Genomic DNA, 15,518 nt, shown 5'->3' with positions numbered 1-15,518 from the left:
AAGCCGAGAGGGAGTACAGGACCAGTCTGTGTCTATCGGAAGCTGAGAGGGGCAGTAGACAACCAGTATGTCTATCCAAGGAGTCAGAGCATCAAAGCAGCCTATTCTCTAAGACATGCCCATGAAAGGAAGGTAGTTTAAAGACCTACAAAGGCCAGAGCAGACCAGTGTTAGTACTTCCTGTTACCTACCCAGTGTTGGGCGCCGCCTACTGAGCAGAAGAGCTTTGGTATAACAAAACTGACAGTGACCATCTTCCTTTCCGAGTTCCTCAGGGCAGCCACCCCTGCCCCACCCCACCCCCAGCCTGATGGAGGCCTCAGGGGAAACACAAAACAAACAAACAAAGCTCTTTTTCATTTTGCTTGAACATTAAATGCAGTTCCATCTTTTGACAAGCGACTGCAAATTGTAATTACTGATACGAGGCTATTCCTGGCGCTAAAAGTGAATAGAGTTCTTTTTTGTTCTTCAATAGCATCTTTAAAAAATTTGTAGAATTGCCCAAGATTTTAATCAAAGAGGACATGCTTACTAATTATACCTATAGAGATTCTACTTTTTAACATCACCGAACTAGGGGCTAGAGAAATAGCTCAGCAGTTAAGAACACTGGACCCGATTGGATTCCCAGCACCCCAAGGCAGCTCACAGCTTTTTAACTCCAGTCCCAAGAGCCATAATCCTCTTTTGGCCTTTGCCTGCATCAGACATACATGTGCTGCACAGTCATACACGTAGGCAAACACATAAAATTAGTAAAAATTGTTTAAAATCACCCAACCCATGGATTCAGAAGTCATAAATACGTACGTGTAAAACAGAACCATATATAAATAACCTGTGTGACACCGCCAAGAGGCACATTATTCCTATTCTCTAATATAACACAAGAAAGTCATAGTACTTCATATATGAAAGTGGGGGGAAAGAGGATTACCCAAAGAAGGGATTCCATTGGTTGAGGATGAAGCAATCCCATGATTCCATGGTACCAAGAGAGTCCTGCGCCCATCATGAAAATACCAACACCACTAATCAATGAAGAAATATAGCGCATATTTGAAAAGCCGTACCTGGAAGATAAAAAGAACATATAGTGTGGAAAACTGTACACTAACTTTCAAAATGTGTTTAATAAGTCAATGAGAATGAAAAACCATTCTTTTTTTAAAAATCAAGATTTATTTCTTTATCATGTATACAGTCTTCTGCCTGCATGTGTCCCTGCAGGCCAGAAGAGGGCACCAGATCTCACTACAGTGGTTGTGAGCCACCATGTGGTTGCTGGGAATTGAACTCAGGACCTTTGGAAGAGGAGTCAGTGCTCCTAACCACTGAGCCATCTCTCCAGCCTGAAAAAACATTCTTAGACTATTAAAATGGTGTAGTTTTGTATAATAAACACTGTAAGCACAAAGTTCAAATTTCATAAAACAAACAAACAAAAAACCCCACAGTATACAAAGTGGGGGGGGGGGGATGCAAGATCTTTGAAAATATAAAACTTTTATAAAAATAAAGTAATATTACTTAGTTCAGGCATTTTCTCATCTCTATTTCATATAGTCTACTTTGATTTACCAGAACTACTTTATGATTAATCTTTTCTTATACTTCATTATGTGTATTTTAATTATATTCGTGTTTTGCCTGCATGTATATCTGTAGGGGTGTCAGATTCCCTGGAACAGGAGTTATAGACAGTTGTGAGTTGCCATGTGAATGCTGGGAATTGAACCCAAGTCCTCCGGAAGAACAGCCAGTGTTCCCAACCACCGAGCCATCTCTCCAGCACCAAAATTAATGTTTTAAAAAATACATTAAGATATTTAACGAATAGGGCAATACTTCAATTTCCTTGGACTGCAGCTTCTAATTGAATATTGTGGTCCTGTGGTTAGTCTATGATGTGTGTTACCTATAATTTCACTGCTTAATAATGAACAATTTAACATGAAACTCACTGCTGGTTCTGAACAGTTTAATAAACAGCTGAACCAATAACTTCAGTTTTCTGCATGTTTTCATGGGTAATTTTTGTAGATACTAATTATTCCTCTAATCATCTTCAGTCAAAATGAACCATTAATTTGTACTATTTTAAGTACCAATACAGCACTATTAGGACACTTGGAAACTATGACATACTATGAGAAGTAGACTCATTCATAAAAATGTTTCCTGAGAAATGTACTCTTAAGCTTAAACAGTACTGCACTCTCGGGTAGATACACTTTTAAACAACGAATCTTAACTTGAAAGAGTTAATGGAATTCTCTTTGTGCAAAGATGTAGTCTAGCCACAGAGAATCCTAGTTTATTGATGTGACAATGTTTTACAAATTTGACTTAGAAAACTTAATTTTTGTCTAAAGTTTTCTCCAAAGTAACACCAACTATATGCCAGTTTAAACCAATGATTAAGTTACACTGCTTTAATTCCATGTATTGTCAAAGCACTGTAGATTCTGGTTTTGCTTTTTTTTCCCCTCCTTTGTTTTGTTTTTCAAGACAGGGTTTCTGTGTAACAGCCCTGGCTGTCCTGGATCTCACTCTGTAGACCAGGCTGGCCGCGAACTCACAGGGATCCGCCTGCCTCTGCCTCCTGAGTGCTGGATTAAAGCCCTGGGTCCCCACTCCTGGCTTGTGCCGCAGGCTCAACTTGTGCTATGCAGATCTGCACTGTCTACTACAGTACGTCACTAGTCCTGTGTGGCTGGTCATGTCCAAATGTCCTTAAACTAAATACTATCCAAAATTTAGTTACAGTGCTGGGCACTGTTAAAATGAGCTATTAGAAATAACTTAAGACGCAATCTTCAGAACATAAACTTTAAAACTTTTACCCTCTTAGCTAAATTTTCTTGGTGTGGAAAATCAGTAAGGAAAGCATTTTTTCAAGAGATAGTAAAACACAGTAGATATGTAATTAACATTTGCTCTCTACACTAGAAAACTCATAATTCCAGAATATTAAAAATGTATTGTTATTATTAAAACAGTAGTGCCCTGCTTTCAAGTAAGGATAGGTATTTACAAAGCACTACGATGGACACCTTCACAGATAAAGGTGCACTTTCTGCCTTAACATTGATTAAACTATATTAATGAAGGTAGTTTAAATAACAATGAATATGGAGCTCAAACATTTGGGTGGCTGTTAATATATGTAACAAAAATAAATATCCACATCAAGTCACTGCCATACTCAAAGTAATATATTTAAAAAAAAAACACTCACTTCACAAATATCTAATTTTGAAATGTCATCAAAATATTTCTCAATCATAATAAAAGCATTAAAATAAAAGTATGAAGTGTGCATTTTTAAAAGGTTAATATCAAAACTTTAGATTACATAGCCAATTAAGTTCGAAATGAAATATACTTCCTTGAAACAAAATAAAATAGAACTCTAAGTTTTATTATTATCAAGTATGGAGAAGATCTCCAGGCTGGATTAGAAAGCATAAAAAAACGATTTCAACTCCATTTTCAAATTATGCCTTGACTTTATTTTGACCTTCACACTTTAGACAACACAAAGGAAATGACCCAATTTCAATCTGATGCTATATAAAGTTCGGACTTCTCAAATTCCTTGGTTCTTATCTCAATGACTTATAGCAAATGCAAATCAGAGGTAATGTCCTTACGGGTGAGAAGGGTCAGGTGTTTGGACAGACTTGCTGATGCCCAGTGCTAGCAAACCCTATGGAAAAGAACAAACAGTAAGCAGTGATTACCAAGGTGGAGAATACAATGAGTAAGCCAATATGGAAGACGTAAAGAATAACAATAAAGAAATCATATATGCACATCAATGGCTAAGCAATCATAGTATGAAAAATAAATCCTAGTATAGAAAAGTAAAGACAAACCCAAGGGGATTCAAAACAACATTGTTTATAAGGATGAAAAATTTGAAAGATAGCTGGGCATGGAGGCATATGCTTAAACTCCTAGTATGTGAAGCAGGAGAATCAATTTTGAGTCTATCTTGGGCTGCAAACTGAGACCCATCTCAAAAAACGAAACCATACCAAACTAAATCAAGACAATAACCACAAAGGAACCTAACATTCCATCAGTAGGGAAATGCAGTGCAAATGATCCACCATAATAAATGACTTCTATAGCAGTTTAAAATAGCAAGCTAGGTTTCTGTACTGACATGGGAAAAGCTCCCAGACGTCCGGTTCGGTGAAGGGTCTTGAATGTGGGCCAGTCTGAGCTACTATGTTTCAAGGCTCTGTCACAGACAGAACAAGGAAGAACTCCACTGGCATTATGGTTAGAGTTGCATTCAATCTATAGATCGCTCTCTCATCTGCAGCGAAGTCTCCCCCAGTCCACTCCTCTCTCCTTTGTGGTCCTGGGGATTAAACCTCGGCCTTACATAGTCCAAGGAAGCACTCACAACTGAGCTGTGTCCCGGCCCTTCTGTAGATCTTTCTAAAACTCTCAGCAATAGTTTACAGTTTTCAGTGTCAAAGTTTTGTGCACCTTTTGCTAGATGTATTCTTAATGTTTTGTGATACTAATGTATACACATGTGGAACACAGATGTACATGGAGGCAGGACACTCATAAACATAAAATAATAAAAATAAATCTAAAATAAACAAATAAAAAGAATCTCTTCTATAACAGACTATAACCAAACATGTAGTAAATGATAAATTTATACTTCCTATCTCATTGTTGGTAGTTCTTAAAGCATAAAAACTTACTTCCAAAAAAATTTACTTATATATTCATAGTGATCTGTATCACATTTTAAAGATTATGGTATAGTTCCTGATCCATCCACCTTCACCTGCTGGAGTAACAGGCATGTACTCCACAGCCAGCCTATTTCTGTATACTGCTATCCTTCATTATTATTCAAAAATTAGTTTCAGAACCACTTAGGGAAACCTAAATTTTCTTTCTTTCTTTTTTTCTTTTTTTGAGACAGGGTCTCACTATGTAGCCCTGGCTGTCCTGGAACTCACTCTGTAGACCAGGCTGGCCTCAAACTCACAGAGTTTGCCTGCTTCTGCTTCCTGAGTGCTGGGAATAAAGGGGCAAGCACCACAATCCTCACGTTTCTCATATAAAATAGACAGTATTTTCAAATAACCTACAAGTATCCTCTTATATTGTAAACCACATCTCTATTACTTCTCATGCCTAATACAATACAAATAGTATAGACATTAACGCTAAAGTCTGCTGTTAAGAATAGGAACAGGGGTGGGGGTGGGGTGGAGAAATGGTTCAGCCATGCTCTTGCAGAGGATCCAGCTTCCATTCCCAGCAGGAACACAGTGGCTTTGTAACTCTAGGCCCAAGGGATCTGATGCCCTCTTGTGGCATTAGACATCCATAGGGTGCACAGACATATATGCAGACATAACATCCATGCACATAAAATAAGCAAATTTTAAAAATAGAAAGAAAAAAAAAGAATAGTGATAAGGACCAAAGTCTGTACAGTATACCACCCCCCCCCACCGCTGCCTCCCTATTGTATGCCCATTCCTTTTTCGTGTTTTTAATCCACAGCTGGTTGTGAGGATATGGAAGCACAGATGCAGAACCCACATATACAAAGCCAATGTTCTTAAATACTCAAATGAAAAAAGCTGCATTTCCCTCAACACCAACTGCCGAGTATTTTCTAACAAATCACTTTCTGACTAAAGCCTAGAAGGAAATCAGTTAATGAAGCATTTCCTCCTTACCTGGTTACAAGTATCAGATAATGAATGTATAGCTTCTGAGAACATACTTGCTGAACCCGTATAAATCCAGGCAAGGAATTTAAAGAAGCAGTTTAAGCCATTACTAGAGAGAAAGAAAATAATTCAGCAAATGTTTATTTATACTAGATTCTATTAAAAGTAAGTTAAAAAGAACTCCCCACAGTTCAGGTATAGATATAAAGGTACGGAATATGAAACCAGGAAGTATGTAAGAGGCAATGCCATATGTGGAGGACTTTGTCTTCCTAATACTGTATACATTATTCCCCAGGTCATCTTAAGTACTGCTAGGATTTTAAGTATCATCTGTAGACTAACAATTCACAACTCTAAATCTCTAGCCTAGATCTTCCCCAAGCTTGAGACCAATATTATACAGTAGCAATAATCTTATCAAGTACATATTAAGGATTGGGTACTATGCTAATTAGTTTATATGTTACATACATTCCTCACAAGGACGGCTATGATTATTATCCCTCCTCTACTGACAGAAAACTGATCCTCTGACTCTCCTCATGGACACCCTTACAGACACCTCAGACTAAAAGCCAAAACTCATTTTTTCCTCCTGTCCTGCCCCTGATTCTGATGTACTGGTAGAGCAAAATTTACCCACTGTCCAAGCAGGAACCTAGACATCATTCCTGACAACAATTCTAAGTATTCTAATTAGATATCATCATCCTTAGTCCTTAGTGGAAATTCTTTCCTCCAGTCTAGGGCCCTCCAATCCTCCAAGGATCATATATAATACATTTCCAATCCCCTCATAATTTCCAAACTGTATTTTTAAGATGTTAAAAATAAAAAAACTACTGATTTACAAAATTAATGCTTTTATAGGCATTTTTTTATAGGTTGTCTTAGTTAGGGGTTCAACTGCTGCAATGAAACACCATGGCCAAAAAGCCAGTTGGAGAGAAACATTTCCACATCATTGTTTATCATCAAAGGAAGTCAGGACAGGAACTCAAACAGGACAGGAACCTGTAGGCAGGAGCTGATACAGAGGCCATGGAGGGTGCAGCTTACTGGCTTGTTTCCCATGGCTTGCTCAGCCTGCTTTCTTATAGAACCCAGGACCACCAGCACAGGGATGGTACCACCCACCATGGGCTGGGCCCTCCCTCATTGATCACTAATTGAGAAAATGCCTTTCAGCTGATCTCATGGAGACTTTTCCTCAATGGAGGGTCCTTCCTCTCTGACGACTCCAGTTTGTACAAGTTGACACACAAAACCAGCCAGTATATAGCCTAAAATTAACTAGCACAGTGGATAAAAGGTCAACAAAACAGGAATCAAAAAGCCAGAGGAAAGAAGGAATTTATAAAAACATTTAATAAAAACATTGTTTCTTCCAAGTTAAGTGGGAGAAAATACAAACACAGATATACTCTTTAGCTGTGACCTGACCTGGCCTGGGGCAACATTGGCCAATGTAACTTAAAAAATGACTCTGACAAACTCCATTTAGTATTTTCAGGGAGAAACTCAGATCTACATCAAAAAATATGAAAACCCCAGTACAAATGTCCATACGCTTCCCTATCACTTCACTGGCCATGACATAGCTCCACTTCCTCCTAGAATAACAAAGGCTCTGTGCTGCTGGCCTCCAGGTAGGACATCTATATATTCAAGGACACACATATTAAAAGGCATATATTTCTACTTCAAAAGCCATGTTTTCCAAAACTCACATGCAGATGGCAACCATCACCACTTTTCCGGGTCCCTTGAAGAACACTGACATGGTCCTGGAGCGAGGCTGTAGGACAGGAGCACACAGTCTCTCAGAGACGCACAGCAGGAAGGGCTCTGACGGGCACAACACTTAGTCCCCCTCCCCCACCTCTGAACGAGGCTTCCTTTCCAATTCTGTTCATCCGAATTGTCTTTAAAAGGAGTGTATAGTCTGGGCTTTGAGAGATGGGTGTTAGAGAGCATATACTCTCCTTGCAGAGAAAGCAAGTTTGGTTCCCAGCACCCATGTGGGTGGATCACAACAGCCTGTAACTCTAGCTCCAGATGATCTGACAACTTCTGTCCTCTGAGGGCACCGCATCACATGTACATACCTGACAGCCGCCCCCACCACACACACACCTGACATACACATACGTGCAATTAAAGAAGATACAGTTAAGAGTATGTAGCATTTGGGTACTTTTGCAAACTCTCAGATGCTTATTCTGTTCCTAGAGTTCCCAGCCTGCCCGCTTCTAAGAAAGACCTGAAATGGCTACAGAGAAACTAGCACTGAAGTGATCAAATGTTTTGACCTGAAATTCACACACTCTAAAATTTTCCATTTCTTGAACAGCTCCTTCACTTTAAAGGAACAGCAAGGGTAACAGGTCTGCTGCTCTGGCTTAACTGAGTGTCCTCTCAACACCAAAGACCTCCAGTGAAAATTGTTTAATTGCCTAAGAGACCGACAAGTGGAGAAGCATTGAGGAGAAATAGTTCTTGTTGTTACTGAAATATATACTTCCTTCTCGTTTCTTCTCCCCAGGAATGCCACCGCTGTCTAATGCGATCTCAGTCTAGCCCGTTCTTTTCCATACCTGGCCAAGCATCACCTTTTCTACACAAAGCTTTCTTGACCACCCAGAGTCAAGCTACTATAAATTTATTATTGTACTTTACATCTCTATTAAACTTATAGAGAGTTATCTAAATGTCATTTATTCACGATGCTTATTGTGTAGCTGCTGTATATCTGGCACAGTTCTAGGTGCTAGGATCCTTTACTCTAGTAGATGAGGTCAGTCTGCAAAGAAATGCCTAACATCAGCGAGTGAGGAGATCACAGAGAAAAGAAAACAGAGTGCTAGTGGGGGAGTGTTATTTATCTACACTAGTCAGGAAAAGAGGCTGGGTGACAAGGAAGCAACATGAAAAATCTAGACGCATGTGTAAGGAAGTTTGTAGCAAGTCCAAAGACACTGGAATAGAAATGAGCTTAGCTGAAGTCAAGGACAAAGTAAGGCACGTAGGGCCACTGTGCTGAAGCCCAGGAAGAATGAGAAATGGCAGGAGTAGAGGAAGGAGGAAAGGGAGGAGGCAGAAAGGGCGGGGCAGTAAGAGAGCGCACATAGGGCCATACACCGCAGAACTCGGGAGAATACATTCTGAATTTGATGCTACTGGCAAAAAGAAACCACTGGACAATTCTAAGTGGAGATAACACAGTCTAATTTATGCTTTCAGAAGATACAGTTTATGATGTAGAGAAAAAGCAGTAGGTGGAGAAACTAACTAGAAGGGTAACCATGTAGGAGATGCTAAGAATTTAGGTTAGGCTAAGTTTTCAATAGGGACAAGGGAATAGGCAGCCATATTAGGAATCTATTTTGGAGAAGATGACAGTGGGCCATACTAATGAATTTAAAGTATAAAAGGGCCCGTAAAGAATCTAATGAGAGCTGAGAAGATGGCTCATTGTTAAAAGTCTCACTATGTATGCTGGCTAGTTTTATGTCTGCTACAACTATCAGAGATGAGGGAACCTCAATTAAGAAAATGTCTCCATAAGATTGGGCTGCAGGCAAGACTGTAGGGCATCTTCTTAATTAGTGACTGATGGGTGGAGAGAAGCTCATTGTAAGAAGTACCATCCCTAGGCTGGTGGTCCTGGCTTCTATAAAAAAAAGCAGGCTGCCGGATAGTGGTGGTACACGCCTTTGATCCCAGCACTTGGGAGGCAGAGGCAGGTAGATCTCTGAAAAATAGGCCAGCCTGGTCTACAGAGTGAGATCCAAGACAAAACAGCCAGGGATACACAGAGAAACCATGTCTCAAAAAACAAAAAAGGAAATAAAAGCAGGCTGAGCAAGCCATAAGGAGCAAGCCAGTAAGCAGCACCCCTCCATGGCCTCTGCATCAGATCCTGCCTCCAGGTTCCTGCCCTGTTTCTGCTCTGGCTGCCTTCAGTAATGGACTATGGTATGGAAGTGTAAGCCAAATAAACCTTTTCCTCCCTAACTTGCTTGTTGGTTATGGTGTTCTGTCACTGTTTAACACTGACTAAGACACTATGCAGCATGAAGACCTCAATTTGGACCTCTAATAATCCATGTTCATACAATGTGCATCTGTGATACAAACATTGGGAAGCAGAGATACAAGGGGATCCTGAGAACTTGCTGACAAATTAGTCTGGCCTAATCAGTGAGCTCTGAGTTCAGTGGAAGACCCTGTTTCAAAAACTAAGGTGGGAGAGCAATAGAGACAGATACTTGATGTCAGTCTCTGGCCTCTCCATGAGTACACACATGTACATGCCACCTCTTCACTCCCAAACTAGTCTCTAATGTTTGAAGATCAGAAAACTAAGTGGAGCCCTCTGCAAAGAGGACTGAGCAAGAGAAATTAATGAAGAGCAAAGATGGTTTGGGGATCCTAGTGAGCAAGGAAGCTGCTGCTGGTGGCTTCAACCCTCCCTCCCATCTCGGGCTGCCAGAGGAGGATTCCCTCCTTCCCCCCCGACTGCTGGCCTCTGTACACATCCTTCCCTCTCTCTACTGCTCCCTGGAGGTTGACTTAGTAATGGAGCTAAACACAATCTAGGAGGATGCCTGGTATGTCTCCTAGAGTTGGCTACAACAATAAGGACGTGGGGCAGGGATGTGACAGGAGTTGAGATTGGATCTTGCTATGTGGCTCAGGCTGGCCTTGAACGTGCCATCCCTCTGTCTCCACCTCCCAAGTCCTGGACCCTAATAACACAGGGTTGAGAGCAATCTGTAGTACAGTTGGAGGTCTTCCTGGGACTTCATTCTTGGTAAATCACACAGCTGATGGCAGCTCGGTCCCTCTGGCTGGCTACAGCAGGTCGTGAAGTGCCAGGATGTTCCTTACTAAAAGTGCAACAATTTCCAGGACAACAACTGTAACTCAAACGTGGATTTTATACATGCAATTGGGCAAGGAGTGAGACTTCTGTTTTAGCGGTAGGAAGGCAAACTGCAATTGTGTTGTCTCTGCAGTTCTGCGTTTGTACGTGCCTGCTGCTGTGCTCTGCTTTGTCATGAGCTAGCTCTGGAGCCTAGAATGTAAAGAACACGTAAGTACCACATGGGTAACAGCAAAAACAGGAGCGTCCACCTTAAAGGTCAGGCCTTAAAACACACCCCAAAGCCAGCTGCCCCTGGTTTTGTGCTGAACTGCCTTTGGGGCAAGTGAAGGAACTGTGCAGGGTAAATCTTGTGTACGTGGCTTCAACTTCACTCCGACTTATACGACAGAAACTCCAACATGGGTCTAGATTTCCACTACCTCTTGTTCACTGAAAACTGGAGTGTGTATATTTTTAATGTACTGGAAACATGTCAAGTTCTTTGTGAAGAGATGGAAACAATAAAAAAAATACAAATAGTGAAAAAATATTGCTTAAAGTAGAAAACAAAGATTTTTTTAATGGGAAGGTTGAGATAAAGGGAGAGAAACAAGACCTTTAAAACCAGACAGAATGTTCTAAGGAAAACTATTCACCAAACTCAAACCACACTGCTAAAGGATGGAGAGGAAAAAGGAAAACATGTCAGCATTAACCAGATCAGAAATAATGACAAGGCCCCAAAGGATCTACCAGGAGAATAAAAATCTGGAGAATACGAAACCACAGAGAGCTAGGATCCGCAGCCCTCTTGGCAAACAGCTTAGAAGAAACTGTTTATAAATTCCACAATAAAAATTCACCTTAAAAAAAAAAAAAGCTAGAGAATCCCATCTTTTTAAAGATCAGAATGACAAAACAATGATAATTACTGAAGCTGGATCTCTGTATCAATTTTTTATATATTTGGAATTTTCACAATTAAGTTTGTTTTATGTTGTTACAAAGTATTGCCACCACGTCTGATGACCTGAGTTCCCCAGACAGTAGAAGGGAAGAACAGACTCCGGTAAACTGTCCTGACCTCCACAGAAGCACTATAGCCTATGTTTAAAGACACCTCAGATGTGAGCGAGGACTCTGGGGCAAGCTGCATACACTACTCAAAGCAATACTGTGGCTGTGGAGCTAAACTTCCTCAGGAGACAAAGGTACTTGCAAGGTTGTGAAGGACTAGCCTAAGAAATTCAAAGTCAGGATCCTAAGGAAAGGCATAAGAAAGGAGAACCAATTAAAGGGGAAATGACTTAAAGGGACATTGCAAAATTAGATTATCAGAGGGTGAGCTACTGCTCTGATGAGAGAATGCTTTTGGTAAAGCAAGGACACTGTGACTTTATCTCTTGCTGTTAAGAGTTCCCGTGAGACCAAAGAAGTGTAACAGGAAAAGAGTCTGCATCCAAAGTAAAAAATATAGATGGCATGTAATTCTAGCAAGCAGGACTGTCCATATGAACAGACATAAGGGGCAGATGTCACTGGCCTAAGTTATTCCACACTATAAGGAAGTCACCTTGTAACAGGAGAAATTCTAGCTCCCAAGACATGAGAAGACTTCGACCTTCACAGCACATCTTCAGTGCTGCGTCCAGAAAGGGCTCAGAGAGAAACCGGAATCCAAATGAATGGAGAGAGGCAAGAGCCAACTACAGGGGTCAGCTGTGTCCAGTTCTGAGCTGTATGGAAGGAGGTCAAGTCTCAAATGTTACCCAGAGAAACGACAATTTGCATAGGCAGCCTTTGGCCCAGTTATGCATTAACTTGGTTTGGTTTTCGAAAGTCTCACTCTTTAGTTGCTGCTAGCTCTAATTTGTGGCAATCTTCCTGCCTTAGCCTTCCAAGTGCTGGTATCACAACATGAGTTATGATACCCAGCTACAGTATTTAACTCCTTTTTTCTCTTCTTGTGAGAGAGAGTGTGTGTGTGTGTTTCCTTTGAGCATGACCTCACTATGTAGCCCTGGCTGTCCTGGAACACAAGGAGATCCTTCTGCCTCCTGAGTACTGGAATTATATGCCACAAACCATCAGAGATACCCGCTACTAAGTTCTTGATGGGAGATCCCTCCCAGTCAAGTAGAAATGGAAAGTCTACCTGGACATGGATGGCTTTGTATCTTGAATGTTGTTTGTGACTTTGGAAAGAATCATGAGTTGAAAACCCAATTGGACTGAATTTAAAAGACAAGAGGAGGTGAGATACTCAATGAAAACTTTCTATATTTCTCCTAATACTAATTCTTTCTTGTGGAAAGGAAAGCATTTAGGAGCATGTGTAGAGAAAAGTCTATTATCTGATGATGAAAAAAGAGGTACTCAATGACTGGTCCAACTTAAGGCCTACACCACGAGCCCCAAGTCTGACACTGCCTGGGTAGCCAGGAACCAGAGGCAAGACAGCCCAGAAACCCAGGCTAGAACCAAACACGACTGGCCAAAAGAAAAGAAAGTCAATGCAAGGATTCCTAATGATATTGTTATGCTCACAGATTGCTGCCTAGCCAAACTGTCATCAGAGGGGCATCATCCGGCAACTGATGGGAGAAGATGCAGAGATCCACAGCCAAACACTAGGAGAAGATGGTGAGGAAGGACTGTAGGAGACAGAGGGTTTCAGGACACCATGAGAACATGGCCCACAGAATCAACGAAGGCGCATAAAAGCTCACAGAGACTGAAGTGGCAAACAGGGAGCCTGTATGGTATGAGTGAGGCCCTCTGCTGGTACCTTACAGTTGTGTAGTTTGGTGTTCTTGTGGGATTCGCAACAATGGGAGTCGGGGGTGGGGGTGGAGAGAGGATGTCTCTGACTCTTTTACCTGCACATGGGACCCTTTTCCTCCTACTGGGTTGCCTTGTCCAGCTTTACTATGAGGGCTTACGCCCAGTCTTACTGTATCTTGTTACACCATGTTTGGGAGATATCGGGGTGGGGTTGGGGAACGGACCTGCTCTTTTTCTGAAGGGAAACAGAGGAGGAGTGGATCTGGGGGGAAGGAGAGGTAGGGGGAGGAACTGGGAGGAGTGAAGGGAGGGGAAACTGCAATTGGGATGTAGCATATGAGAGAAAAATAAAAGTTAAAAAAAAAGAAAAGAAAGAATGAGGTACTTTCAACAAATTAAAAATAGTCTTTGACTTACAGGACTAGTTCTCTATAAACCATCGCAAATTTAAAATACCGGGGGTTGGGGATTTAGCTCAGTGGTAGAGCGCTTGCCTAGCAAGCGCCAGGCCCTGGGTTCGATCCTCAGCTCAAAAAAAAAAAAAAAAAAATCAACCTTAGCCGGGCGGCGCACGCCTTTAATCCCAGCACTCGGGAGGCAGAGCCAGGTGGATCTCTGTGAGTTCGAGGCCAGCCTGGGCTACCAAGTGAGCTCCAGGAAAGGCGCAAAGCTACACAGAGAAACCCTGTCTCGAAAAACAAAAAAAAAAAAAAAAATTTAAAATACCGAACACTGAAAATGCATCTAATCCATCTAACCTGATCATAGCATACCTAGCCTGCCTCAAATGTGTTCAAAACTCTTACATCTGCCTAGTACTGAGTAAAATCATCTAGTACAAAGCCTATTTGAATGAAATATTGACTATAACTAACTGAATACTACATAGAAATTAAAAACAGAATAGCCATATGCTTTTGATTCCACACCATCAAGTCAATAAATTACAAAGTGAACCACTTTATGTCAGGAGCCACTTGTACATCTGTTTTGTTTTTCCGTGAAGTATGAAGCAGAGTTGGTAGCTGAGAGGTGAAAGGTAAGGCTGCAGGAAGTTTGGGACTGGAGGGAAAGGCATACACTAAGCTATTTCACAGCGAGAGAATATACTAAGGAAGTCACACGGAATGTTCACTGACGATGTACATACAGCCAAAGAATAAAGAACAATCAAACTGGCTGTGTGATTCTCTTTCAAGAGATGCCTTCATGTGCAAAAGCAGAGCTGGCAGCCTCAGTGCGGACTCAGAACTGGAGTAGAAGATGAAGACAAAGGCAATTAAGGAGCTTTTATATTCATCCATATGTCTGTGTATGTATGGATATATATGCATATGCATGAGAGATATAAGATATGAAAGACAGAAAACCCTTCTAAAAAGTAAGCAAACAATCTCCTTTATCTATATATGCTTAAGAATCCTAGGAAAGCAATGTCACAATTTTAATTTCAAGAAAACTAAACAGAAATGAATAGACATTAATTTAGTTAATTACAGTGTGCTCAAGAAAAATGTTGGCCTATGATCAAAGACTTGCTATAATTTCTTGGATTATGATCATAGACATTTAACATTGTATTCAGTTTGTCAAATAACATGTACGCATAATTAAAATGATATCCTCACCTTTGTGTTTCCCAAGAAATCACCATATTCTCTTAATATTCTTTGGTTTCTAAACAGCCCTATAGGAATCAGAAGATAAGTTTAGGTCATATATATTCTTACTAATCAGTCTATATTAATACAACTATTTTTTTAAGACTGTGTTAAATGGTTAAGGGTGTAGCTCAGTAACTAGAGTGCTTGGTTACCATGTACAGAGTTCATTACCCAGAACCATGTACGCCAGGTGTAGCACACTCCTGTAATCCTAGCATTCAGGGGTGTAAACAGGAGAATCAGAAATTCTAAATTAACCTTGGCTACATAGCAAATTTGAGGCTGACTTGAGTTATGTGAGACCCTGACCACCCCACCCCACCCCTCATCTGAAGGAATGTATTCAGGAGGTTTCTTTCCACAGACATGGGAAAGCAGGATTACACTGGTATCTAGGAAGAACAAGATGTACAAGTATATGTATACGCACGGTACCTTCCCATTTATATTATGTTAAAATGTGTGTGTACC

General features: G+C 40.8%; 1 protein-coding gene across 1 annotated transcript in view; it reads right to left on the bottom strand.

Annotated features, from left to right (window-relative positions):
- Positions 1-15,518, bottom strand: part of Slc30a9 (solute carrier family 30 member 9) — a 58,354-nt gene that overhangs the window by 15,128 nt on the left and 27,708 nt on the right. The window contains exons 7-11 of the mRNA XM_006974632.4: positions 15,012-15,070; positions 7,460-7,527; positions 5,733-5,835; positions 3,660-3,715; positions 941-1,076 (exon numbers count right to left, since the gene is read on the bottom strand). Coding sequence (XP_006974694.1) covers positions 941-1,076; positions 3,660-3,715; positions 5,733-5,835; positions 7,460-7,527; positions 15,012-15,070 — 422 coding nt within the window. The remainder of the gene's footprint in view (positions 1-940; positions 1,077-3,659; positions 3,716-5,732; positions 5,836-7,459; positions 7,528-15,011; positions 15,071-15,518) is intronic.

This window comes from Peromyscus maniculatus, chromosome 10, assembly GCF_049852395.1.
Source record: "Peromyscus maniculatus bairdii isolate BWxNUB_F1_BW_parent chromosome 10, HU_Pman_BW_mat_3.1, whole genome shotgun sequence".
Classification (NCBI taxonomy): Eukaryota; Metazoa; Chordata; class Mammalia; order Rodentia; family Cricetidae; genus Peromyscus; species Peromyscus maniculatus.
The sequence above is the reverse complement of the archived record's forward strand: the minus strand, read 5'-3'. Positions and strand labels throughout refer to the sequence as shown.